The 26,865-nt window shown below is 39.8% G+C and overlaps 1 protein-coding gene across 1 annotated transcript in view; it reads right to left on the bottom strand.

The window, feature by feature from the left end:
* The window catches only part of Ott (ovary testis transcribed), a 40,201-nt gene extending 16,044 nt beyond the window's left edge, over positions 1–24,157 (bottom strand). Inside the window, exons 1-4 of the mRNA NM_011022.1 lie at positions 24,066–24,157; positions 6,898–7,023; positions 6,099–6,178; positions 1,478–2,436 (exon numbers count right to left, since the gene is read on the bottom strand). Coding sequence (NP_035152.1) covers positions 1,478–2,436; positions 6,099–6,178; positions 6,898–7,023; positions 24,066–24,081 — 1,181 coding nt within the window. The 5' untranslated portion in view covers positions 24,082–24,157. The remainder of the gene's footprint in view (positions 1–1,477; positions 2,437–6,098; positions 6,179–6,897; positions 7,024–24,065) is intronic.
* Positions 24,158–26,865: the final 2,708 nt, after the last annotated feature.

Raw genomic sequence — 26,865 nt, 5'->3', positions numbered from 1 at the left:
AAATACAGTTACCAAATCTAGACACTATTTCAGGATGCCAAGAAGTGCTTGCTGACAGGATCCAGATATAGCTGTCTCCTGAGAGGCTCTGCCAATGCCTGACAAATACAGAGGGGGATGCTCACAGCCAACCATGGAACTGAGCATAGGTTCCCCAATGGAGGAGATAGATAAAGTACTGAAGGAGTTGAATGGGGTTGCAGCCCCATAGGAGGAACAACAATATGAACCAACCAGATCCTCCAGAGTTCCCGGGGACTAAACCACCAAACAAAGAGTACACATGGTGGGAAGCATGGCTCTAGCTGCATATGTAGCCAAGGATGGCCTTGTTGGACATCAGTGGTAGTCCTTTGGTCCTGTGAAGTCTCGATGCCCCAGTGTAGGGTAATTGGAGGGCAGGTAAGTGGGAGTGGGTGGATGGGTGGGGGAATACTATCATAGAAGCAGGGGAGGGTGGATAGGATGGGGGTTCTGGGGGTGACTGAGAATGGGGACATTTAAAATGTAAATAAAGAAAATATCCAGTAAGAAATTAAAAATATTAATAAAATACTTATGTCATATATGTGCATATTTAAACATATGTATGTATGTAGTTTAAATGAAGTTTTACAATTCTAAGTGCCAGCTCTCAGCACAAGGATTATAGACTACATAACATAAACCCTGTGCTAGGTACAGGAAACCTGCTCTTCAAGTGTTAGACACAGCAATAGAAGAGACTCCCAAAATAATATTGGCTACTGCTGTTGCCCTGTTTGCTTCACATAATTTGAAGGCAAGTTTCTACAGCTAAAGACAGCATACACTTTGGAGAGTGGATTTGGAGAAACTGCTGTAAGATATACTTGTTGGGCTTAGACATAAATCACTTGACTAATGTGTACAGGCTCTATCACAATTTGCACAACAACATACAACCTCACACACATACAAACATGCACTCTCTCTCACACAGATACATACACACACATACATGAAAACACACAAAGAAGGAGAGATAATTTGTCTGATGAAGCCTTTAAGGCTCCTAAGGAAGGAAATAAAGGAAAGAAACAGGTTGATTACCATTAGTTATATCCTATCATATCAATTTCGTACAATTTGTTGGTATATTTTCTTGCTTACTAGCTTGAAAGATGCAAAAGGAGTAGCTACTCTGAGTCGTGCATAGGCCTAGTAAGAAAGGCCAGAAACTGGGAAACAATCTTAGGCCATCGCATATGCATGTGAGTTGATATCATGAGCCACAAAATTGTTCCCATACACTCCTGAATTGTACCAGTGTCTGAAAGACTATCCTTTCAGGGATCATTTCTATAGTTTGTTACCAGACAAGTTTCTCCTACTGTGTGCAGCAGTGTCTGAATTGGGAAAATACTAATTTAGTTATTAAGACACAGAAATTCTTATACTTTTCTATGTCATTCCAAACATTGTACTAACATTGATAAAGTACTGATTTTGTTTCTACCTGTCAATTTCTGGCTCAGATCCTGGTGGTGATGCATCCCTTGGTCCATTTCTTCCTCTTGGACCATGGTATCTTTCTCTTTCATGAAGCATCCATGACTGGATGCTACTAGATCTCAATGAGGTGTGATAACGATCTCTCCGTGACCGGATGTTATGAGCTCTCCATGACTGATCATTATGACCTCTCTGTGACTGGTTGTCATGACCTCTCTGTGACTGGTTGTCATGACCTCTACGTGACTGGTTGTCATGACCTCTCCGTGACTGGTTGTCATGACCTCTCTGTGACTGGTTGTTCTGACCTCTCCATGACTGGTTAAGATCTCTCCATGACTGGTTGTTATCAGATCTCCATGACTGGTTGTTATGAGCTCTCCTTGCATGGCCGTGATAAGCTCTCCCTGAGTGGTCATGATGAGATCTGCCATCATGGTTGTGATGAGCTAATCCTGATTGGTTATCATGAGCTCTCCCTCTTTGGACTTGATTATCTCTCTCTGTGTGGCCAGGATGAGCTATCCCTGAGTTGTTAGGAAGAACTCTCTCTGTATGGGTAAGATGATATCTATCTGAGTGGCCATGTTGAAGCCTAACTGCATGGTTTTGATGTGGTCTACCTGAGTAGTCATGAAGTGGTCTACCTGAGAGGTCAGGATGTGGTCTCACTGAGAGTTGATTGTGTGGTCTATCTGAGAGGTCATGGTGTGGTCTATCTGTATAGTTATTAGTTCTACCTGAGTAGACATGAGATCTCTCTGACTGAACAGGAGCTCTCCTGAATCGATTACATGATCTTCTGGAATCGTGGCCATGAGATCTGCCAATGTGGTGGTCATGAGATTGGGAGAGGCCATGTAAACTCCTGAAGAACAATTGGATTCTTTCTTGTTGTAGCTGTCTCTCTTCTGATTGGTTTCCATTCCTCCTTGTTAGACTTTCTAGGTTGACTTGTCTTGTCTGCAAAAGATCCCAGTTATATAATATAAATGAGACAGTCTATGATTAGATTAAGCCATAAGTGTATTTTTAAAGCCCCTCCTTTCTTTCTTCCTTCCTCTATTCCTCCCCTACTTTGCTTTTTTAGAGGTCCTAATTATATTGTTTAGGTTAGCCTGAAACACGTGATTTTCACGAAGTTTGGATTTATAGGCTTGTGCCACCACATCAGCTTCTCAAGACTATTTCTATCAGTGATTTTATCCTAGAATGAATGACAATACTTTTATTTAATAGTTTACGGAGCTATCCTATATACCATGTCACTTTCACAAGGAAAATTACTTGTATGTATCATAAAAATAATGAAAATTAGCTGTCTTGTGTATTTTACCAACTAAACCATTTGACATCGTACTTGAGAGTAAAGAGATATTTTGGGGGGAACTTGCAGAATTTCATGATAGCCAGTAACTTACTACATATACAACTGTGATCTTGAACTTCTAAACTCCTCCATCAACCTCTTCAACACTAGGATTAAAGACACTTGCCACTACAAATGGTACTATATGGCAATGAGGTTTGAACTCAGGGTTTTATGCATGCTAGCTAAGTACCCTACCAACTGAGTTACATCTACATTTAAGAATGTTCTGTAATACAACTCTTTAAGATCAAAGAAAAATATTCCAAATTATTCTACTGAGTATTTCTCTACCCAGTGGTCATTAAAAATTTATATTTGAATGTAAACAAATATTTAATTCTAGGGAGAATAACTAAGTGAGTGGAATACAAATGCTATAAAGGTAGCAAAGAGTTGGCTTGGTACAATTCAAATAAATGGATCTGGTAATAGCTTAGCTTTATTTTCATTCTTTTTATCTCTTTAACCAAAGAGGTATAATAGTGAGTCACTCGAAAGGAGACAGTAAAAACTTTGACAGTGTCTATGATAATCCTTAAGAGTAAGTGAGCAATATTATACAGACAGTACTAAAAAAGGTAGCTTTACACCAGTATATTTTGCTTAGAAAGCAAAAGACCCCTATATTTGGTATTTCCATGTCCTGCTACAACACTTCTGAATGGTCAAAGTAACTGACATTAGGAAGAAGGTGCTACAACAAGGACTATTTAAATGCAAACTTGCATACTATTGTAAAATAATCATTTGTGTAAGGAATATTTTCTGTATTGGGATTGTAGCTCAGTTGTCCAGTACATACTCAGCATGAGCAGGGCTGTGGTTCTCATAAGAAATCATTTACATGAAATTAGGTACTACATGATTTGTAAACTTAAGGAAAGAAATACTAATTTTCTTTTAATAGTGAAAACTATTGTGTATTTTGTCCATGATATGTGTGGGTGTGTATGCTGTGGTGTGCATGCAGAAGTCAGAAGGCAACCTTGCATGAACCTACTTTCTCCATCCACTTCTACAAGCATCCCAGAGATCCAACTTAATTGGCTAGGCTTTTGTGACAAGAATCTCTCAAAATATTTTTATATAGTCAGGGTGTAATATCTCTTGCCTATATTCCCAGTACTTGTCTCAATGCTATCAGAAATTGGTTTGCATGAATGGTCCACTATCCCCACTTTGGTTTTCTTTACTTTTCTCAGTGATTTCTGGTATGAAATTCTTGAATGGTTCAAAACTATTTGCAATGGATAGATGATTTCAATTTCAATATACTTTAAAATATTTTCAGTTGGGAGTATCTTGGACGACAGCAAAAGGGAACATATTTTTTTCATTCTTTCTATATTTATCACTTGTACCCCAAACTTTGGACAGGGGATCTAGTTAAATTGGTAGAGTCCTTGTCTATCATACATATCTCCCTTGACTTAAGCCTATACATTCCATAAAACTAGGTGAAGTGTCTATAATTCCAGAAGATAGAAAGGAGAGAATCTTGAGTTAATGTCATCCCTATATAGGCAACCTGGCTTTCATGAAATATCATTTCAAACAAACAAAGAGAAAAATCAAAAACCCTTTAAGGAATCTAGGATATTGCCCTTTGGTTGAATACTTGTTTAGCATGTGCAAACTACTGGGTGCATTCCATGAAAATAAACAAACAAAACAAACAAAGAAAAACCTAAACCTAAACGAAATAAAACCAAACCAGAAGTAGTATCACAAATATCATCCTGCAAGATCTAGACCTCTTTCGGTCAAATTCAATTCTTCAAAACAGAAGGAAGTATTTCATCTCTGCAACACAGAATGGAGACTATGCTAAAAAATGTAACCTATTCCTTCACAAAATAATGTTCCCTGAATTGCCACTGTGTGTGTGAGTGTGTGTGAGTGTGTGTGTGTGTGTGACAGAGAGAGAGAGAGAGAGAGAGAGAGAGAGAGAGAGAGAGAGAGAGAGAGAGAGAGAGAGAGAGAGAGAGAAAGTGTGAGTACACATAATTTTGAGCTTCAAGGAGCTTGAGTGAAGTTGTCATCAGGTGTCCTGCTCTTACTTTCCAAATTACTACCTTGAGATAGGGCCTCTTACAGTACTTGGAGCTAAGTCACAGCTAGTCAGATCCTATATCCATTCCAACAACACTGGGATTACAGGTGTACCCTTGACCAAGACCAAGTTCTGCTTTTTGTGTGGGTTCCATGTCCCCATTCTCCTTTGCAAGTGCTCTTACCCTGCAGACAATTTTCCCGTTCAACCACTGTTTAACACCAGATGCTTATATAACAGTTTAAGAATAACTAGTTCTTACTGTTAAGCTGAACTACTGATACATATCAAAATTCTTGTCCCATGACCCAGTTACCTATGCCAGTTTAGAAGTACAGGGAAGTATAAATTTTTCCTCTGGAAAGTTCCAGAATGTGTTTCATATCCCATTTCACTTAATTTCTATCTTCACGTGATTTTTTAATGTGTATAGGTTTGTGTGTGTGTGTGTGTGTGTGTGTGTGTGTGTGTGTTTATGTGTGTGTTTTATGTGAGATTATGCCCCATGTGTGTGGTGCTTACAGAAATCAGAGGAGGGGTTAAAGCCCTTGAAACTGCATTTAAGTTATAGGACCACTGATGTGGGTGTTGAGAGCTGAACTTGGGTCATCTGGAACACTAGCAAGCACTTTTAAATACTAGGGTATCTCTCTACTCCAGATTTCTGGTTCATACCATTAGTTTTTGAGGGTAGTAAACTATTTTTATACTATAGCTTAAGATAAAAATTTATAAGAGGACAAAATGAGAATAATATTTACAATTAATGACAATCACAAACTATCTATTTTTGTACCTTATAAATTCAAAATTCCCAATGATTAAAATAAAAAATAAAATGTTTCCTGAAATAGTTGAAGGGGCCTTCCTCCTGCTGCAATACACTGCCCACCCCATGATGATCAAGGTTTCTGACCCTCTTCCTTTTGTACACTGCCTTGATCATAGTGTTTTTTTACAAAGAAAAGTAATTATGATACCTAACATATAACACCTTCTCTTAGTTTCATCACTGGAAGATTGAGACAGGATGAACATCAGAAATTCTTTACCAACCTAGGCTACATAGTAAGTAATATACTACCTTGTACTATTGAACTTGTAAGACCTTGTCTTCAAAGAAACAAACACACTCATCTCTAAAAGAACTATGTTACATCTCAGACTCTTGATTTCTGTTAACCCTTAGTGTTCACTTACCAGATGAAGTAGAGGATGATTTGCTGAAAATCTTTGTCTGAAAAAATGGCCATTTCTTCCCCTACTGTCACGTCTGTGTCCTGTGTATTATTTTGAGAAAATTTATTTTCCATATTTTCAGCAGTGAATTCAGTATCTTTTAGAAACAGTTTTTAAAAGATAGGCCTTGTTTTGAAAAATGACTTAGTATTTCAACACTCTAACGTTGTCTGCTTGTCTCACTGAATGCTATACAAGAGTGATTGTCCATTCTATCTATACTCAGCATTTCAAAGTGGCAGTCTTCAGTTTATGTGGAATTCAACATTTGGTTGTATATGGTACCAAACTGGAAACCTATCTAGAAATAATATAAAGACTACGACAACATAAAAATTCTGTCACAATATGTTCCCTACTCCAAACAATACTGTTAGGTTTAAAGAAGACATTCTTCCCATTCAACCTTATTCCATTCACTCAGTGACATTGTTTTCTAACAAAATGTCTTTGTTATGGTGATTAGGCTATTGATCATGCACTTAACACTCCTGTATTGCCTCCCAGTAGTGGATCAACCTGGCAAATTTAAAACAATTACCTCCATTGTTAATTTCTACCCCTGCTCTCCATTAGAAAAGCAGCTCTTATAAATGAAACATATTTTTTTTCATCTGAACTGGAATTAAACTCTTACCAACCTTGTACAAGTCCATGTCTGAAAAATATGAAGCATGTAACATAATATAACATTAGAACAGTGCAAGTTCAAAAATCTGCCTGCTCGTTTTTACCACCTGTGCTGTTCAGTGTACTTTACCTCTCCCTCGCGGATGTCCAGGGAAAAATGCTTGCCCTCTGGAGCTTTCTGACTGTATGTCATTCTCCTCATTGTATTCTTCTTCAGAATTAGCAGCTTCTAGATATCTCAGCTGTCTAATTTCGTCTGTACAAGATATTACAGAAAAATTAAAGAAATGAGAAGTCAAATGACAATAACGTCTTCTTAGCCAGAAATTGACATTATATTTCATCATATTATGGAATATATAGAACTGTTAATCCTTTAAAAATCCTAACACTATAGTAAAAGAAAGAATAATTTGTAACAAACTTGCACAACGATAGCAAGATTAAGAGGTTTTATTGTTTCTCTTTACACCACACACACACACACACACACACACACACACACACACACACACACACACACACACACATTAGCAGGTGTGTTAGAAAGAAATGTTACGTCTCTTCTCCTGGAGCTGGAGCTAGAGTTAGAGTTGCAGGCAGGCATGAAGCAACCAGCTTATATGTAGGAATTGAACTCTGATCCTCTGAAAGAAAAAATACTCTTGAAAAAAAAGTTAAATGTTTTTTAAAAATTAATTCTTGGAGAATTTCATACAATCTATTTTGATCATAATCACCCTACTCATCCCAGATCTAACTCTTCTTCCTTACCCATTCAACTGTGAATCCACCTATTTTTAAAACTCATTAAGTCCAATCTATGTTGCCTATATACTCTTGGATATGCAGCTATCCACTTGAGTGTGGGTAACATGCTAGCATCACAACGTTAAAGAATACAGACTATCCCCATCTAAGCAGCTAACAGTTGCCAGGAGAAATTTCCCAGCTCTCCTCAACATGCCAGGAGCTTGTTTGACTTGAGGTACTGGTTGTTCTAGTACTACAATTTCTCCATCTCCATGAGAGTCAACAAGCTATTTCAAAGTATTTATCAGTTTCCACACTAATCTTAAATTTGAATAAGAGCTGATATTTTATTTGGTCAATTGACAATGATCCTGTGAAAGGCATCCCTACAACACAGAAACCTTTGAGAAACATCAAACATATTTAGCAATAATCAGCAATTCTACATGTTACTGAATCAACTAGGGCAATTCAGTAGCTTTTCTATATACCATCAATAAACATACAGATAATAAATATGTGTTATATGTACATTATGCAATATTATTCAGTTGTAAAGAAAAATGATATCATGGAAACTTTGCAGGCAAATAGATGAAGGTAAAAGAGATCATTGTGAGTAAAGTAACAGACTCAGAAAGATTAATGTTTCATATTCTCACTTTCTGTCTCTTCTGAGGTTCCTAACTATAAATATGCAGATATGAATATATATCCTAGAGTAACTACAGAGACTTAGGAAGGCAAAAGTCATCCCTCCAATAGTAGGAGCATGGAGAAGCTAAAGAGAGGAGGCTGTTAGTATCATAGAAATGATCTGATCAGGGAAATTCAAAACAGATCTCTAATTACTGAAAATGAGTGAGGTAAATATAGAAGGGGTACAATAACATTAGAGATGTTTAGAAGAAGCACGAGGAATAACTTGAAACTATGTAAAGAAACACTTATGACAATATAATTCTCTGATATATATATATATATATATATATATATATACACACAGACATACATATATACATATATATAGACATACATATATAAATATATATATACACAGACATACATATATATGTGTGTATATATATATATACATATATATATATATATATATATATATATATATATATATATATATAATTTAAATGACACATTTTCATCTAGTTGAAAATGCTACTTGTAAGAGCCAAAGACAAGCAAGCAAATTCACTAACTCCCACTGAGAGAACCCCTTTTTTGAGGTCTTTGTCAGGGTTGTTCAAGAAACTCCCAAAATATTTCAAGCTGTTTCTATTGCCCTTGATTGCGATTGGGAGTGTAAGGAAAGTCCATATTGGAGAAGTGAACATGCACATCAGATGCTGGCCCAGAGACCTCTGAGTTGGAACTGACCTGAAAGCCTCCTCCCTGAGAACTTGCACTCATGATACCATAAGGACATACAGGTTTCCAATGGATGGAAGCAACCAACACTCCTACCCACTTATGATACCTAAATTCCAGACCAATCAGCATTGCATAATAGCACTGGCAGTATAGTTTTAGCACCAATCCTTGCAGTAATCAACTGCTCTTTAACTGGACTTAAAGACTCATTCAACAGGTGGGAAATCACGGTTGGTACGTTAAACTAGCCAAGTACCCAGGTCTAATGAAGCCATGGATTGTGAAGAAGAATGTACAAATACTACATTACTTAACCAGACAAATAATTTCTTTTTCAACGTTTTTTATATACCCCCAGAGAAATAGAGTCTGTTGCAAAGAGAGGACAAAAACTTCTCTTTGTACCAGATTGAAACAATTACAGAAAACTAGAAGTAATCCAAGAATTTCTTGATCCCAGTCTAATGCATTAATACACCAATAAAACAAAGTGCCTACTTGAATATTATGCAACTTCAGGCAAGAGAAGGATGAATGGTTTTTAGAGCCAGAGGTATAATGAGTTTGCTCTCATAATGTATCTCCCCGGAATGCCAGAAGTGAAATTCATAGTCTCACCAACCTGACTTATAGGAGACCTGAACAAGAGTGTCGCCAATGGACATGCTAATGTGGACATTGAACACTCAAGAGAGCTTAACACTACCTAAAGAACTTTAGGCAACTGAAGAACACTGAGAGGAAGACAAAGTCTCCTCCCCAGGGAAGAGCACACCAATTGTTTACCACAAAGCAAATGGTCAGCCCTAAAAACATAAACATAGAAGATATATTAAATAGACTTTTCATGTTTCATTTATATTTTAGGAATACACATTAACACATATACATACCTGTGATGGGGTAGGGAAAGAAAGAGTTTAGTGACAACTATTTAATGAATAAAGAGTACAATATACTTGGAAACAGCAAAGAGGAGTAATATGGTAGGTTTTGTAGGAAGGGAAGGGAGAAATAGTGTAATTATAATATCGAAAACTGTTCAAATATATGGAAAATATTAATCTGAAGGAAACAAATGTACAATCTAAACTGATGGATGATCCTGGCATTACCAGTGATAAGCACAATCTCAGCACTTAGAAGGGTAAGGCAGGTGGGCTTCTACACATCAAATTATCTCAAAAATGTGAAAGAAAAATAAATAAATTCAGCAATATTTCAATTGAAATGAAAGGAAAATGATTATTAAAAATGGTATCTACGTTCCCATATTAGAAATGTCTGATGACTAAAAAGAAATATTTAAAATTGATTCTTGAAAATATATCAAGTATTTTAACAGTGACATCCCTTTAATTTTTATAAAATGGTTTATTTATTTTTTTAGATCCTGCTAGCTAGACAATAAAATAGAAGGGGACAGAAATACTTCTGTTTTGTTTCTTATAGCTTCTGTTTGATGGCAGGATCCATATGTCACAGTTGGTAAACACTTGCCATGCAAGTTTTAGGACCTGAACTGGAACCTCACAAGCTTCCCTTTTCTGAGGACCTGTGAGATGGTTTAGTGTGTAAATCCAGTTCTTGCCATGCCTGACCCTGTGACCTCCGTGTTGAAAGGAGAGGAGCAGCTACTCTAAGTCAAACTCTGACTACCACAGGTACACTGTAACATGACACACAAGCCCTGAACACACACAAAGCAAATTAACAGAAAACTTGAAAATGTTTGAACCAAAGGGTATATAAATTATGAACTTTTAGAAGGAAAAAAGACAGGAGAAGCCCTGGGACTTACTGGACAGTCAATCTAGCCTAATCAATAAATTCCAAGTCTCAGGGAGAGACTTCTTTCAAAACAACAACAACAACAACAACAAAAACAAAAAACAAAACACACAGGAAGATGGCTCCTGGGGAATAAGACTCAAATTTGACCTCTAGGGTATTTTCAATCTTGTACAAGAATTCCTACACATGTAACAGCTACCGTGTACACACAAACATGCTTACACACATGTATATATACACCTGCAAATGAACTTGTCTACACACACACATACACCAATTTGTTAGGAAAAGTGCAAAAGAAAATTTCTCACATTATGCAGTTTGTATTTGATTACTACAGTAAATGAAATTGGTATGAAATTGAAATAGTTTTTTTTTAACAGAAAACTTTTTTTCTCAAATGTATCCATGTGGCCTGTGAAAATTACGGTATATTATTTGTGACCCAGGAACAGCACACAACTCATTTCATAGGAGATAAAGGTAACACAAAGCACCAACTTCCTGGTTTGGTGGCTTACAGTAACAAATTCTGACATTAGAGGGCAGAAACGAGAAAAGGAAAACAAGGGGCAGCCGGTGCTATGCAGACAGATCCTGTCTAACTAAAAATAGGAGAAGATACAGGATCAGAGATCAAGTCCAAGTAGATCAAGGACCTTCACATGAAACCAGATACACTGATAGAAGAAAAGTTAGGAAAGAGCCTCTAACACATCTGCACAGGGGAAAATTTCCTGAACAGAACACTGATGGCTCAGGCTCTAAGATCAACAATTGAAAATGTGACTTTATAAAATTGAAAAGCTTCTGAAAGGCAAAGGACACTGTTAAAAGGAGAAAACGGGAACCAACAGATTGGCCAAAGATCTTCACCAACCCTACATTCTATAGAGTGCTAATAACCAAAATATACAAAGAATTCAAGAAGTTAGACTCTAGAGAACCAAATAACCTTATTAAAAAATGGGGTACAGATCTTCTGTATTCATTTCTTTGTTGAGGGAAATCTGGGCAGTTTCCAGCTTCTGGCTACTATAAATATAGCTGCAATGAACATAGTGGAGCATGTGTCCTTATGACATGTGGCAGCACCTTCTGTGTATATGGCCAGGAGTGGTATAGCTGGATCTTCATTACTATGTCCAATTTTCTGAGGTCCTGCAAGACTGATTTCCATATGGGTGGTACTAGCTTGCAATCCCACCAGCAATGAAGGAGTGTTCTTCTATCTCCACATCCTCACCCACATCTGCTGTTAGCTGAGAGTTTTTATTATTGGATATTTTCTTCATTTACATTTCAAAAGTTTTCTCTTCTCCTGGTTTCCCCTCCAAAAAACACCATCCCCCTACTCAGCAACCCACCCACTCCCAATTTCTGGTCCTGTCATTCCCCCAAACTGGGGCATAGAGCCTTCAAAGGACAAATGGCCTATCCTCCCATTGATGGACATCCTACTAGCCCATCCTCTGCTGCACATGCAGGTCAGCTGAGTTTTTGATCTTAGCAATTCTGACTGGTGTGAGGTGTAATGTCATGGTCTTTTTGATTTGCATTTCCCTGATATCTAAGAATGTTGAGATTTTCTTTAGGTGTTTCTCAGAGCCATTTGAGATTCCTCAGTTGTAAACTCCTTGTTTAGAGCTGTATCCCATTTTTTATTGGATATTTTCTTTATTTACATTTCAAATATTTTCCCCTTTCTGGGTCTGTCTCCCCTTCTGAAATGCTCTATCCCATCTCCACTCTCCCTGCATCTATGAGGGTGCTCACCCACCCACCTGACCACTCCTTTCTTCCTGATCTGGCATTTCCTTACACAAGGGCAATGAACAGCCTCAGGCCCAAAGACCTCTCATCCTTCTCTGCCTCATATGTGACCAGCAACATGGGTTCCTCCATGTGTATTCTTTGCTTGGTGGTCTACTTCCGGGGAGCTTCAGGGGCGGGTGGGGGGGGGAGTCTGGTCTGTTCACACTGTTATTCCCTCTATGGGGCTGAAAACCCCTCAGCTCCTTGAATCACTTCTCCAATTCCTCCATCAGAAAACCCCAAACTTGTCCAATGGCTGGCTGTGAGCATCTACCTCTGTATCAGTCAGGTTCAGGAACAGTCTTTCTGGAGACAGCCATATCAAGTTAACATCAGCAAGCACTTCCCAGCATCCAAGCTGTCTTGGATGCAAGCTGCTTTTCATGGTGGTTGGTTGTGCTGAGGATCAAACTCAGTACTTTGTGCATGCTGGTCAAGCACTCTGCCAACTAAGCTGGACCCTACTTCTTAACAAACACAGTTTACAAATACAGGCCTTTGACAGTTCTCCTGTTTTTATTTTATTTTGTTTCATTTTATTTCATTTTTATTGTCCCTTTCATGCATCCCCCTTCCCTGTTACCCCTCCACAAACTCCACCTCCCCCCTCTCCCCACTCTCCTTTGACTTGATGAGGGTGCTCCTCCACATACTCACCCACTCCCACCTCACAGATCTAGCTTCCCCCTACACTGGGGCACCAAACCTCCACAGGACCAATGGCCTCCCTTCCCATTGATATCAGATAAGCCCACCCTCTGCTACATATGTACCTAGTGTCATGGATCCTACAACTGCTGTGCCCAAATCACCGTAGCCACAGCATCCAAAGGAGCACAGATTTGGATTGGCAAGATGTTGTTTTACAAGCCATACTATGGTCATTTAAAAAGAAAAGCAAAAGCAAAACCAAAGAACCCTGTTTTTAAAAGTGTATGTTTTGTACATCATTGAGACCAGGTATCACTTTGCAGCTCAAACTTTACTCAAAATTATATAAACCTGTTTCACCTGCCCCAGTCTTCTGGCTACAGGGTGAGCCTCCACGTCCAGTCTTTTATGAAGAGCCTGAAAACAATCTCTCTGTGGACCTGGAGTTTGAAACTGAGGGTCTTGTGAATACAACATTCAGACCTACACCCACTAAGTTCCATTACTGGAAGGGGATTATAAGCATGTGCCATTATATTGAATGCAGGGGTTTATCTGTGTTAGGCATGTAAAGTACAAGGTTAACTACATCTCCAGGTGTGTGCTCTCCATTTTTATACAGGAATGATCCCATACAACATTTATTAAAAACTCAAGCAAAGAAATTTTAGACTTTGGACCCTCGTTGGCTTGTAAATTGTATTAATATTTTTATCTGAAAGCATTAATTTTGTGAGAGCATTATTCAATAATTACAAAATATTAAAACAAGACAAGTTTTCTACACACTGAATCACAACTGAGAAAGTACTTCATACAGTGGACACTCTAAAGAATGTGACAGAGGAGATGGGGGAAAATTCATGAGTCTCGATCCAGTGCATGGGAGACCCTGGGTGTCATCACCTGTGATGGGTGGAGACAAGTTAAGTAACAGGTTCCTCTCACTCTCTGAGATTCAAGCTATACTTACTTCCAGAAGCCTTTAAAATGGGGATTCTACAGATTTCCTTAGTGTCTTTCTTAACTAGATAATTGTAAATTTAAGAAGACAGCATTGCTCACATATTAGAGTGCCAAGTGTTAAATTAATAGTGTACACTCCATACATCTTTGTGTGACTATAGTTGAGGACATCTGTTAGGCTGTCTTGGAAGTGCAAGAGAATATCACAGAACTCTGAACTAGGCCTTTTTTTTTTTTTTTTGTCTTACTGTCTAAAAGATAGACATGGCGAACAGAGAGCCACAATTTTAGGCATGTGTTTGCTTTTAAATCCAATTCTGGTATATTTAACACCTTTTACCTTAAGTAAGATTTATAATGTAGTTTGGGATATTAATATTAATGACAAGTATAAAAATGACATCTTGGACCTTTTATATATTTATTTTGTAATTATTTGTATGTGCTTATCTATATGGCCATGTACTTGCATGTGTGTTCTGGAAAGCAGAGTATGGACTTGGATACCAGGGACCTGTAGTTAGTCATGTTTTAGATCTCTTGGCCCCAGAACCCAGTACCATAATAAAAGGGGGAAACTGGGGTTGAAGGGTGCTCAATAGGCAGTCTGAAAGGAAAGATCCTTTCTAAACAACAACAACAACAAAAAAAAAAAAAACCCAAAAAACAAAAAAACAGAAAAATCAAAAAACCACCCAACTCAGTTACTACCTCTTCATCTATCCATACCATCCCCAAGGCCCAACTTTAGACTCTCATATTGGCTTGGTACACCACAAAGAACATCAGACTGAAAGCTCTGCCATTAGTTAAGGAAATTAATACACTAATATTGCAGGCCAGAAAGTGAGCCTTTATTCGCTTCCTCCTCAAACAACTTCTAATAATGATTTCTAAGAACAATCAAGGAAACCAACGAAATTAATGCTCACTCTTTCTCTCACTTCAAATATAGATATTTAAATTTTTACTTTTATGCACATGGCTTTGGAGACAAGATTATCTGCTTTTGGTCACCCCTTATCAGACTTTCTTTTCCTATCTCTGGTCTGGTGCTGTTTTCTGTAATCTGAATCCTCTATACCATATATTTTTAAACTTTGGGTTTTTTGTTTGTTTGTTTGTTTGTTTGTTTTCAGAGACAGGATCTATCTGAGTGACACCTCAGTCTGGGCTCAAATACATAAATATTTAATTGTCTCTACCTCACACGTGATGAGACTTAAGTCATGGGTTATCAGGCCCTGCAACCTCTCCCCATTTCTTTCACTCTTTCTGTGTCTTCCTGTTTCCAACTCTGGGTATAAGTATATTCTCTATTCTGTGCTTCCAGTCAGTTACTCCTTTCTCAACAGTGTGCTGATCCACTTGTTCCTGCAGCCGAAGTTGCTTGTTAAACAGTTTATGCCATATTCAAAAATATACTCTCACAGACAGACTCTCACAGTCACAAAAACACCCAGAAACACAGTTGCACACACTCACAGACACACACAGACTCAGGCAAACAGACACAGAAACTCACACAGACACACACACCCCATACACACACACACACACACACACACACACACACACACACACACACACATTTTTCTGTTACTTTGAAGCCCTTGTTAATGATAACAAAGTGCCTCTTAGTGAGAATGTTCAGGGAGTAAAAGAAGGAAAGGACTGGGCAGGGAGGGGCTGCAGTATTAAGCTGTGGCTTGTGGGATAATTGAAGTCTATATCCAGGCATGGGACAATAGTGATTTATACAAACAGTCAAGGACACCCATCCAACAAATGTTCATGCTCTACTTTTTCTGGCGTTTTAATTTGAGGATCCCTTGAAAGCTAGCCGTACATCCATGAATGAAGCCCATCCCACACTCTCCCAGACTTGCCCTCCTAAAAAAAAATCATGTGCTATGCCCTTCTGGCATTCTAATTCCCAGATTCCTAGAAGGCGATCCCTAGGCTCTAGGTATGTGATCCTGGAGGTGGGAACTCTGCAAGTCCCCTCTCCTCACTCGAAAATAAGGGCCAATTTACTGTCACCCTATCCAAAAACCATCAATCACCAGGTTGTTTATAGTTTCCCTTCCAGAATAGAGGGTTTGATGGGGTAGAGGGGCACTATGCAAGAAAGTCTAAAAGCCCCTCCTCGAATGAGGAAGTCAGGAGAGACAGAGCCTGAGCCCTCTTGGGAAATCTCCACACCTGCAGGCGCCATTTTGAGCAGCCCCTGTTATGCAGAGGTCTCCCAGTCAACATCCTTTTCTGACCAGTGGGAACCCTGAGCAAGGAGAGGGGTCGCGCTGCTACTCTCAAACTAGAGAGAACTGGTTACCTTCATGGTTCTCCATCAGGTTGCCACCTCCTGTGGGAGTCCCAGCCACCTCAAAGACCAGAGATCCACATGCTGAGGTTTGTCTTCCCCTGACTCAACAGTTTCCTAAAGGCGTCCTCCAATCACTGTGCTTCCTGCACTCTGGCAGAGGCTCAGTGGCCAGTGTTCAGCCTATGCAAAATTCCTTGAAATATATAACCTGAAAGTAAGAATGCTTTTCCCCCCAACAGCTGGTCCCTTGATTTTCTGTGTACCCAGCTTGATGACTTGCTGGCTGGATTAGAAATCAAAATGGGAATTATTTTCCTGCTTTTTTTTCTCTGTTAAAACAACTGGAGACATATAACAGGTGTTAAACTCTTTCCATGGAGGCCTTAAGACATGAATTAGATGCCCAGATTCCCTGCAGAAACCACACACTCAAGGGCCAGTGAAATGGCTCAGTGAGTCACTGTAGTTGCTGTCTTTGGAACAACCTAAGCTGGATCCCTGGGAATGGCATGGTGAAAATAATGAACCAACTCCTGCACCTTATGCTCTAATCCACACATATATGCACCATAGCATGCCACATGACATCTGACTCCATACCAAAAGAAACAATATATGGAAATAATATGTAGAGCACCATGATTTAAAACAGTAATCCCTCCTGTGTGAAGGCAGAACTCAGAGAATCCCTAGGATGTTATAGTGGACAACTACCTTGGCCTGAATGTTAAGCCCCAGGTCCCTCTGAGAGACTGATCTCAGCAGACATGAGGAGGATTCCTGATGAACAAGTGTCAGAGGTACCAGTTAGCCTCCACATGGAATTAGACACACCTAACAGCACTACTGTTACATACAGTACATAAAAATGTGTACGTGTTCACATACTAACAGAAGCACACAGAGATGTAGCCACACCTTCACCATCATACACGCACACAAGAGATTCTGGCAGAGAAGAAAAGAAAAAATAGATTATTTGCACAGTGAGCATGTAATTATTCCTCAACCTCTTGCTCAGGAATCATTTTAGACCTCAAAATGTTTGCTCCTGTTTCTCCAAGAGGCCTGTCAAAGGTACGTAGTAACTGATTTTCTCTGTAGCTCTAGAATATAATACAATCCACTTTATGGAAAGACAAACTTAAAGCAAAGTGAACAACGAACCTGTGTGGTGGCTGACACTAAAATCTTGCTCTAGCGGAAGACCACAGCAATGTAAGACAGAGAGGGCCAGCCAGTGTTGTGTATCCAAAATCTACCTATATACATAAAAATCACCCAAGGTCTTAACTTGTTCAGAAGTCCTGAGGATTACTTTATCATAGAGTGCTTGACTAGATTGCACCAAACACTGAATTTGATACCCAGGGCAACATCTGATCCAGACAGACTGTACCAGTCTTGAATCCAGTTTATTGCTTGCTTCATGACTCAATGGAAGATAACCATGTTAAAAATATATAACATGTTAAATAAAAAAAATTAAAATTTTACTTTAGGCACATGGCTTTGGAGACAAGACTACCTGATATTTTTCAGACCCTAGTTTTTCAGACCTTCTTTCCCATGCCTGCCCTGGTTCTGTTTTCTCTAATCTGAATCCTCTATATCATTTTTTTTAATCTTTGGTTTTGTTTTAGGAGAAAGTGTCTTTCTGTATGAAAGCTCAGTCTGGGCTCACATCCACAAATATGCCCTTGCCTCTGCCTCACCACTGCTAAGAATCAAGTCATGTGCTACCATGCCCTGCAACCTCTCTTTTCTTTCACTCCTTCTGTGTCTTCCTGTTTCCAGCTCTGGGTCTAACTGTTTTTTTAATTCTGTGCTTCTAGTCAATTACTCTCTTCTCACCAATGTGCAGACACTCCTGTAACCTGCACCCTATGTAACTTGTTAAATATTTTATGCCATATTCACATTCATACTCTCACAGACAGACTCACATAGACACAAACACACCCAGAGACAGTCGCACACACTCACAGACACACACACACACAGAATACACAGACCCTCAGACACACAGACACAGGCAATCACACAGACACACACATCCCATACACACACACACACACACACACACATTTTTCTGTTACTTTGAAGCCCTTGTTAATGCCAACAAATTGCTGCTTAGTGGATAGCCAGGGAATGTTCAGGGAGTGAAAGAAGGAAAGGACTGGGCAGGGAGGGGCTGCAGGATTAATCTGTGGTTTGTGGGATAATTGAAGTCTCTATCCAGGCATGGGACAATAGTGATTTATACAAACAATCAAGGAAACCCATCCAACAAATGTTCATGCTCCATTTAATTTGAGGATCCCTGGAAAGCTAGCCTTACATCCATGAATGAAGCCCATCACACATGCTCACAGCCATGCCCCCTAAAAAATCATGTGCTATACCCTTCTGGCATTCTAATTCCCAGTTTCCTAGAAGACTAACACTAGGCTTTAGTTATGTGATACTGTAGGTGGGAACTCACCAAGGCCCTTGTGCTTACTCAAAAATAAGGCCCATTTTACTGTTGCCCCATCCAATAACCATCAATAGCTAGGATATTAAAGTTTCCCTTCTAGAATAGATACATTGATGGGGTAGAGGGGCACTGTGCCAGAACGGCTAAAAGCCCCTCCTCGAATGAGGAAGACAGGAACACAGTGCCCTAGCACTCTCAGGAAATCTCCACACCTCCAAATGCCATTTTGAGGCACCGGGGTTATGCAGAGGTCTCCCAGTCAACATCCTTTTCTGACCAGTGGGAACCCTAAGCAGGGAGAGGGGTCACACTGCTACTCTCAAACTAGAGAGAACTGGTTACCTTCACGGTTCTCCATCAGGTTGACACATCCTGTGGGAGTCCCAGCCACCTCATAGCACAGAGATCCACATCCTGAGGTGTGTCTTCCCTGAACCAACCCAAGGCTCTCAACACTTCTGTAAATATGTTCTCCAATCACTGTCCTTCCTGCACAGTTACAGAGGCTCAGGGGCCAGTGTTCAGCCTATGCCAGGCCACAACATGCCTCCAATCCCAAGTGAGGGGCAGGGAAAGCAGCTATCTTCACATGCGTGCTACTCTGCTCCCGAGGGGCATTTTCACAAAGTTCAACTGCTGTGATGGAAAACCTGGAAGAACTTCATCATGCCACAAGCTTTTCTACCAGCTCCTTAAATGTATTCTCTGTTGTATACTAGGGAAATCCAGATCATTACTAGCGGGTTCTAAATAGTTCTGTTCACACTGCTCTTAACTGGTTTTATTTCTTTTCATTTTGATTTCTCAGTTCATCCTTTTGGTTATTTTGCCTCCATGTTGCCTGTGACTCAAGTGTGAGCATGATGCCTGTGCAGTCCATAAGAGGGCTCAGTTCTCCTGGAATCCATGGTTGTGAGCAATGTGCTGGGAATCAATCCGTGTTGTTTGAAGAAACAGCCCACCCAATATTCTTAACTATATGGTGTCAGAGGTGAGGAAAAAATATGATAGAAAGAAAGATGAAATTTTAAGACCTGTAAGTCATGCAAAGAACTCAGAAATTGCTAGTAGTTTGTGAGTCTAGAGGCTGCCTGGTGGTGAGAAAAAAAAGAAAAACCAACCCGGATATTCCCCTTAGTTAAAACATTCTTGGGAACAGCTCAACCTTAAATATAGAGGAATGTGAGGACATAACAGGGCTATCTAAACTGAGTCAACAAGTCACAGAACTCTGACACCCTGCACGTACATGTAATTTTTCTGCTGATGTTTGAATAAGCCAATAATGTGCCGCTATTTTGAATTCCATACCCCTAAGCCCCTTACCCCATGAAAACCCCGAGCTTTTGAGCCTAGTGGACAACATCCTTTATCTCCTGTGTGGGGATTCATGTTGGTCTAGAACTCTGTAATTAAACTACCTTGTCTAATTACATCAAGATGGTCCTTCGTGATTTTTTGGATGCATGCTGAATGGGGAATTGAGTGAGGGTTTCCCCACTAGGTTCTATCAGGATATGACTCAAGGGTTCCTAAAGGAGTATAGAATGCAGACTATGATTTTTTAATTGGAAAGGGTAATTAAGACCAAATCTTGAAGGATTTTTAAACTTAAATGTACTTCCCATTCAAATTGGAAGGAAATTATACATTTGTAGTACATGTTTTATCTAAATTTCTGATATATTCCTCTCTGGTCCTGAAATTGTGCTGTAGCTGAAGTGTCCATGTAAATAACTCTTATCTTCCTGACCTAGCCTCATTACATTTGATTACCTACAAACATTCTAAGATATTATTATGTTTCTAGTCCATTATTCTTGACATCAAACTCAGATTCTCATGCTTGCAAGCATGCACTATGTCCCAGAACTCAGTCTAGCCAGCAGTCATTTAATGTTACATTGTATTACATGAGCCTGGTATTGAAGTTTTAAAAAAAAACAGTTTGTCTATTTTGAAGAATACTCCAGGTAGGACTGTGTGTATGCAAAATCCCAGCACGGTTTAAAGCAGAAGAATGGGGAATTTACTGTCACCCTCAGTGACAATGGTTGTTTCCAGCCAGCAGGCTTTAAAGGAAACACTTTCTTAAAAACCAAACCAAACAAATGAAATTATCACATCCCTGAAGAAGCATTACCTGACAGATTATATCTACAATTTCATGTCTTAAACTTCAGAAGCAGAAAGATTGTATTGGAATGCCAGTTCAGTGAACACTGGATTTTAGGACAGACCATTGACCACAATATTGTTTCAAGACAGGTTGCCCCTACACTATGAAGTTTCACAGAAAAAAAATCAAGAGGTAAATAAACGAAGTTATGAATACACAAACACATAAACAAATGCAGCATAATATCAACTGAAAGGTCAGAAAATCGAAATAGGATAAGTTTTCTTTGCTTCCAAACTCTAAATGTACCGATGATAAATGCATATGTTATTTGAAAGTAAGAATTTTTCCCCCACGCACCCACCCACAACTGGTTCCTTGATTTTCTGTGTACGAAGCTTAATATCTTGATGGCTGGATTAGAAAATCGGAATGGGAATAATTTTTCTGTCTTTCTTTTTTTTCTGTTAAAAGATCTTGTCTTTTTTTTTTGTCTGTTAAATAAACTGGAGACATATAGCAGTTGGTAAACTCTTTCCATGGATTCCTTAGGACCTGAATTAGATGCCCAGATTCCCTGAAGAACCACACACTCAAGGGCCAGTGAAATGCCTCAGTGAGTCACTGTAGTTGCTCTTTTTCTGGGCAAAATATGTTGGATCCCTAGGAATGGCATTGTGAAAAGAATGAACAAACTCCTGCACTATATGCTCTAATCCACACATATTTGCACCATAACATGCCACATGACACCTGACTCCATACCAAAAGAAACAATATACATAAATAATATGTGGAGCACCATGATTTATAACAGTAATCCCTAGTGTGTAAAGGCCGAGCTCAGAGAATCCCTAGGATGTTGTAGTGGACAACTACCCTGGCCTGACTCCTAAGCCCCAGATACCTATGAGAGTCTGGTCAGAAGACAGGAGGAGTATTCCTGATGAACAAGAGTCAGAGGTAACAACCTCCACATGGAAGTAGACACACCTAATAGCACAAATACACAAATATGTGCACCTGTTCACATACCAACAAAAGCACACAAATATGTAACAACACCTTTACCTACATACACACACAAGCGATTCTGGCAGAGAAGAAAGGAAATATTATGTTAGGTGTGCAGTAAGTAATTATTCCTTAACCTCTTGCTCTGGGATCATTTTAGACCTCAAACCGTTTGCTGCTGTTTCTCCATGAAGCCAGTCAAAGGTACTTCATAACTGATTTTATCTGTAGCTCAGGAAATGAATACAATCGGTTTTTTGGAAGGACAAACCAAAAGCAGAGTGAACAACAAGCCAGGTGTGGTGGCTGACACTAAAATCTTGCACTGGCAGCAGACCCCAGCAATGTAAGACAAAGAAGGCCAGCCTGTGCTGTGTATCCAGAATCTGCCGACATATATAAAAACCACTCAAGGTCTTAACTTGTTCAGAAGACGGGAAAGTTACTTTTTCATAGAGTGCTTGACTAGATTGCACCAAAGCACTGAATTTGATACCCAGGGCAGCATCTGATTCAGACAGACTGTACCAGCCTTAAATTCAGATTATCCCATGCTTCAGGACCCAATGGAAGATATCCTGCAGTGAGACCTTGTTAAAAAACAATACCTTGGTAAGTAAAAAATTTAAATTTTACATTAGGCACATGGCTTTGGAGACAAGATTAACTGCTGTTTGTCAGACCCTAGTCAGACCTTTTCTCATGAATGTTCTGGTTCTTATTTCTCTATTCTGAATCTGCTATATAATTTCTTTTTTAATCTTGTTTTGTTTTAGGAGAATGGGTCTGTCTGTATGACAGATCAGTCTGGGCTCACATCCAGAAATATGCACTTGCCTCTGCCTCACCACTGATAAGACTGAAGTCATGGGCTACCATGCCCTGCAACTTCTCCCCACTTCTTTTACTCCTTCTGTGTCTTCCTGTTTCTAGCTCTGGATGTGACTGTATTCTTAATTCTGTGCTTCCAGTCACTTACTCCCTTCTCAACAGTGTGCAGACATTCCTGTAACCTGCAGCCTATGTAACTTGTTAAACATTTTATGCCATATTCACATACATACTCTCATAGACAGACTCACACAGACAGAAACACACCCAGAGACAGTCCCCCCCACACACACACAGAATACAAAGACCCTCAGACACACAGACACTGACACAGACAGACAGACAGACAGACAGACAGACACAGAAAACACACACACACACACACACACACACACACACACAAACACACACACACACACATTTTCACGGTTACTTTGAAGCCCTTGTTAATGATAACAAAGTGCTGCTTAGTGAGAATATTCAGGGAGTAAAAGAAGGAAAGGACTGGGCAGGGAGGGGCTGCAGTATTAAGCTGTGGCTTGTGGGATAATTGAAGTCTATATCCAGGCATGGGACAATAGTGATTTATACAAACAGTCAAGGACACCCATCCAACAAATGGTCATGCTCTACTTTTTCTGGCGTTTTAATTTGAGGATCCCTGGAAAGCTAGCCTTACATCCATGAGCGAAGCCCATCCCACACCCTCCCAGCCACATCCCCCTAAAAAAAATCCTCTGTTATACCCTTCTGGCATTCTAATTCCCAGATTCCTAGAAGGCGATCCCTAGGCTCTAGGTATGTGATCCTGGAGGTGGGAACTCTGCAAGCCCCCTGTCCTCACTCGAAAATAAGGGCCATTTTACTGTCGCCCCATCCAATAACCATCAATCGCCAGGATGTTTAAAGTTTCCCTTCTAGAATAGATACTTTGATGGGGTAGAGGGGCACTGCGCCAAAACGTCTAAAAGCCCCTCCTCGAATGAGGAAGTCAGGAGAGACAGAGCCCGAGCCCTCTAGGGAATTCTCCACACCTCCAGGCGCCATTTTGAGCCGCCGGGATTATGCAGAGGTCTCCCAGTCAACATCCTTTTCTGACCAGTGGGAACCCTGAGCAGGGAGAGGGGTCGCGCTGCTACTCTCAAACTAGAGAGAACTGGTTACCTTCATGGTTCGCCATCACTTTGCCACCTCCTGTGGGAGTCCCAGCCACCTCAAAGCACAGAGATCCACTTGCTGAGGTGTGTCTTTCACGGACCAGCCTGAGGCTCTCAACACTTCCCTAAAGGCGTCCTCCAATCACTATCCTTCCTGCACTGTTGCAGAGGCTCAGTGGCCAGATTTCAGCCTATGCCAGGCCACACCACACCTCCAATCCCAAGTGAGGGGCGGGGAAAGCAGCTATCTTCACATGCCTGCTACTCTGCTCCTGAGGGGAATTTTCACAGAGTTCCACAGCTGGCCTGGATAACTTCGAAGAACTTCATCATGCCACAAGCTTTCCTACCAGTTACTTAAAACTATTCTCTGTTGTATACTAGGGAAATCCTGATCATTATTGACAGGTTCTGAATAATTCTGTTCAGAATAATCTCAATGTGTTTTATTTCTTTTCATTTTGATTTTTCAGTACATCTTTTTGGTTATTTTCCTCTGAGTTGCCTGTGACTCAAGTGTGTGCCAGATGCCTTATCAGTCCAGAAGAGGGCTCGATTCTCCTGGAATCGATGGCTGTGAGCAATGTGCTGGGAATCAATCCCTGTTGTTTGAGGAAATGTTCTAGACTATATGGTGTCAGAGGTGAGAAAAAAATAGGATATAACTCAGGAGTCCCTAAAGGAGCATAGAATGCAGATTATGGTTTTATAATTGGAAATGGTACTTAAGACCAAATCCGAAAGAATTGTTAAACTTAAATGGTGTCAGAGGTGAGAAAAAAAATATGACTGAAAGAAAGATGAAATTTCAAGACCTGTAAGTCATACAACGAACTCAGAAATTGCTCAACCTAGAGGCTGCCAGGGGCTGAGGAAAAAGAAAACCAAACCCAGGATTGCCCCGTAATTAAAACAATCCTGGGAACAGCTTAACCTTAGAGATAAAGAGGAATGTGAAGACATAACAGTTCTATCTAAACTGAGTCAACTACTCACAGAACTCTGACACCCTGCACTTACATGTAAATCTTCTGCTGATGTTTGAATAAGCCAATAGTGTGTCGATATGCTGAATTCCAGACCCCTAAGCCCCTTACCCCATGAAAAACCCTAGCTTTTGAGTATCCTGGTCGACATCCTTTATCTCCTGTGTGGGATGCATGTGGGTCCAGAGCTCTGTAATTAAACTACCTAGTCTAATTACAGCAAGATGGTCCTCCGTGATTTTTGGGGGGTGCACACCGAATCGGGAATTGAGTGAGGGTATCCCTACTAGGTTCTATCAGGGTATGACTCAGGGGTTCCTAAAGGAGTATAGAATGCACAATATGGTTTTATAATTGGAAAGGGTAATTAAGACCATATCTTAAAGGATTTTTAAACTTAAATGTACTTCCCATTCAAATTGGAAGGAAATTATACATTTGAAGTACATGTTTTAGCTACATTTCTGATATATTCCTGTCTGGTCCTGAAATTGTGCTGTAGCTGAAGAGTCCATGTAAATAACTCTTATCTTCTTGACCTAGCCTCATTACATTTGATTACCTACACATATTTGAGGATATTATTAGGTTTCCAATCCATTTTCCTGGGCATCAAACTCAGATTCTCATGCTTACAAGCATACACTATGTCCCAGAACTCAGCCTAGACAGTAGTCAGTTCATGTTCCAGTGGATTACATGAGCCTGGTATTGAAGTTTTTTAAAAACAGTTTGTCTCTTTTGAAGAATACTCCAGGTAGGACTGTGTATATGCAAAATCCCAGCACTGTTAAAAGCAGAATAATGGGGCATTTCCTGTCATCCTGAGCCACAATGGGTGTCTCCAGCCAGCAGGCTTTAAAGGAAACACGTTCCTAGAAACCAATCCAAACAAATGAAATTATCACATCCCTGAATGAGCATTACCTGGCAGCTTATATCTACAATTTCATGTCTAAAACTGCAGAAGCAGAACGATTGCATTGGAATTCAGGCTCAGTGAATACTGGATTTTAGGACAGGCTTTTGACCAAAGTATTTTTTTCAAGACAGGTTGCCCCTTCACTCTGTAGCTTCATATAAAAAATTAAGAGGTAAATAAACGAAGCAATGAACACACAAACACATAAACAAACGCAGCATAATTTCAAATGAAAGGTCAGAAAATGGTAATAGGGTAAGTGTTCTTTGCTCCCAAACTCTCAATGTACCAATGAAAGATGCATAAATTACGTGAAATGTGTAACCTGAAAGTGAGAATGCTTTTCCCCCCAACAGCTGGCCCCTGGATTTTCTGTGTACCCAGCTTGATGTCTTGTTGGCTGGATTAGAAATCAAAATGGGAATAATTTTCCTGGCTTTGTTTTCTCTGTCAAAAGAACTGGAGACATATAACAGCTGTTAAACTCTTTCCTTAAATGCCTTAGGACCTGAATTAGATGCCCAGATTCCCTGCAGAAACCACCAACTCAAGGACCAGTGAAATGGCTCAGTGAGTCACTGTAGTTGCTCCCTTACTGGGCAACCTATGTTGGATCCCTGGGAATGGCATTTTGAAAATAATGAAGCAACTCCTTCACCTTTTGGGCTAATCCACACATATATGCACCATAGCATGCCACATGACATCTGAATCAATCACAAAGACACAATATATGGAAATAATATGCGGAGCATCATGATTTATAACAGTATTCACTCATGTGGGAAGGCAGAGCTCAGAGAATCCCTGGGATATTGTAGTGGACACCTACCCTGGCCTGACTGCTAAGCCCCAGGTCCCTATTAGAGATTGATCTCAGCAAACATGAGGAGGATTCC

Source organism: Mus musculus, chromosome X (assembly GCF_000001635.26).
Source record: "Mus musculus strain C57BL/6J chromosome X, GRCm38.p6 C57BL/6J".
Classification (NCBI taxonomy): Eukaryota; Metazoa; Chordata; class Mammalia; order Rodentia; family Muridae; genus Mus; species Mus musculus.
The sequence above is the reverse complement of the archived record's forward strand: the minus strand, read 5'-3'. Positions and strand labels throughout refer to the sequence as shown.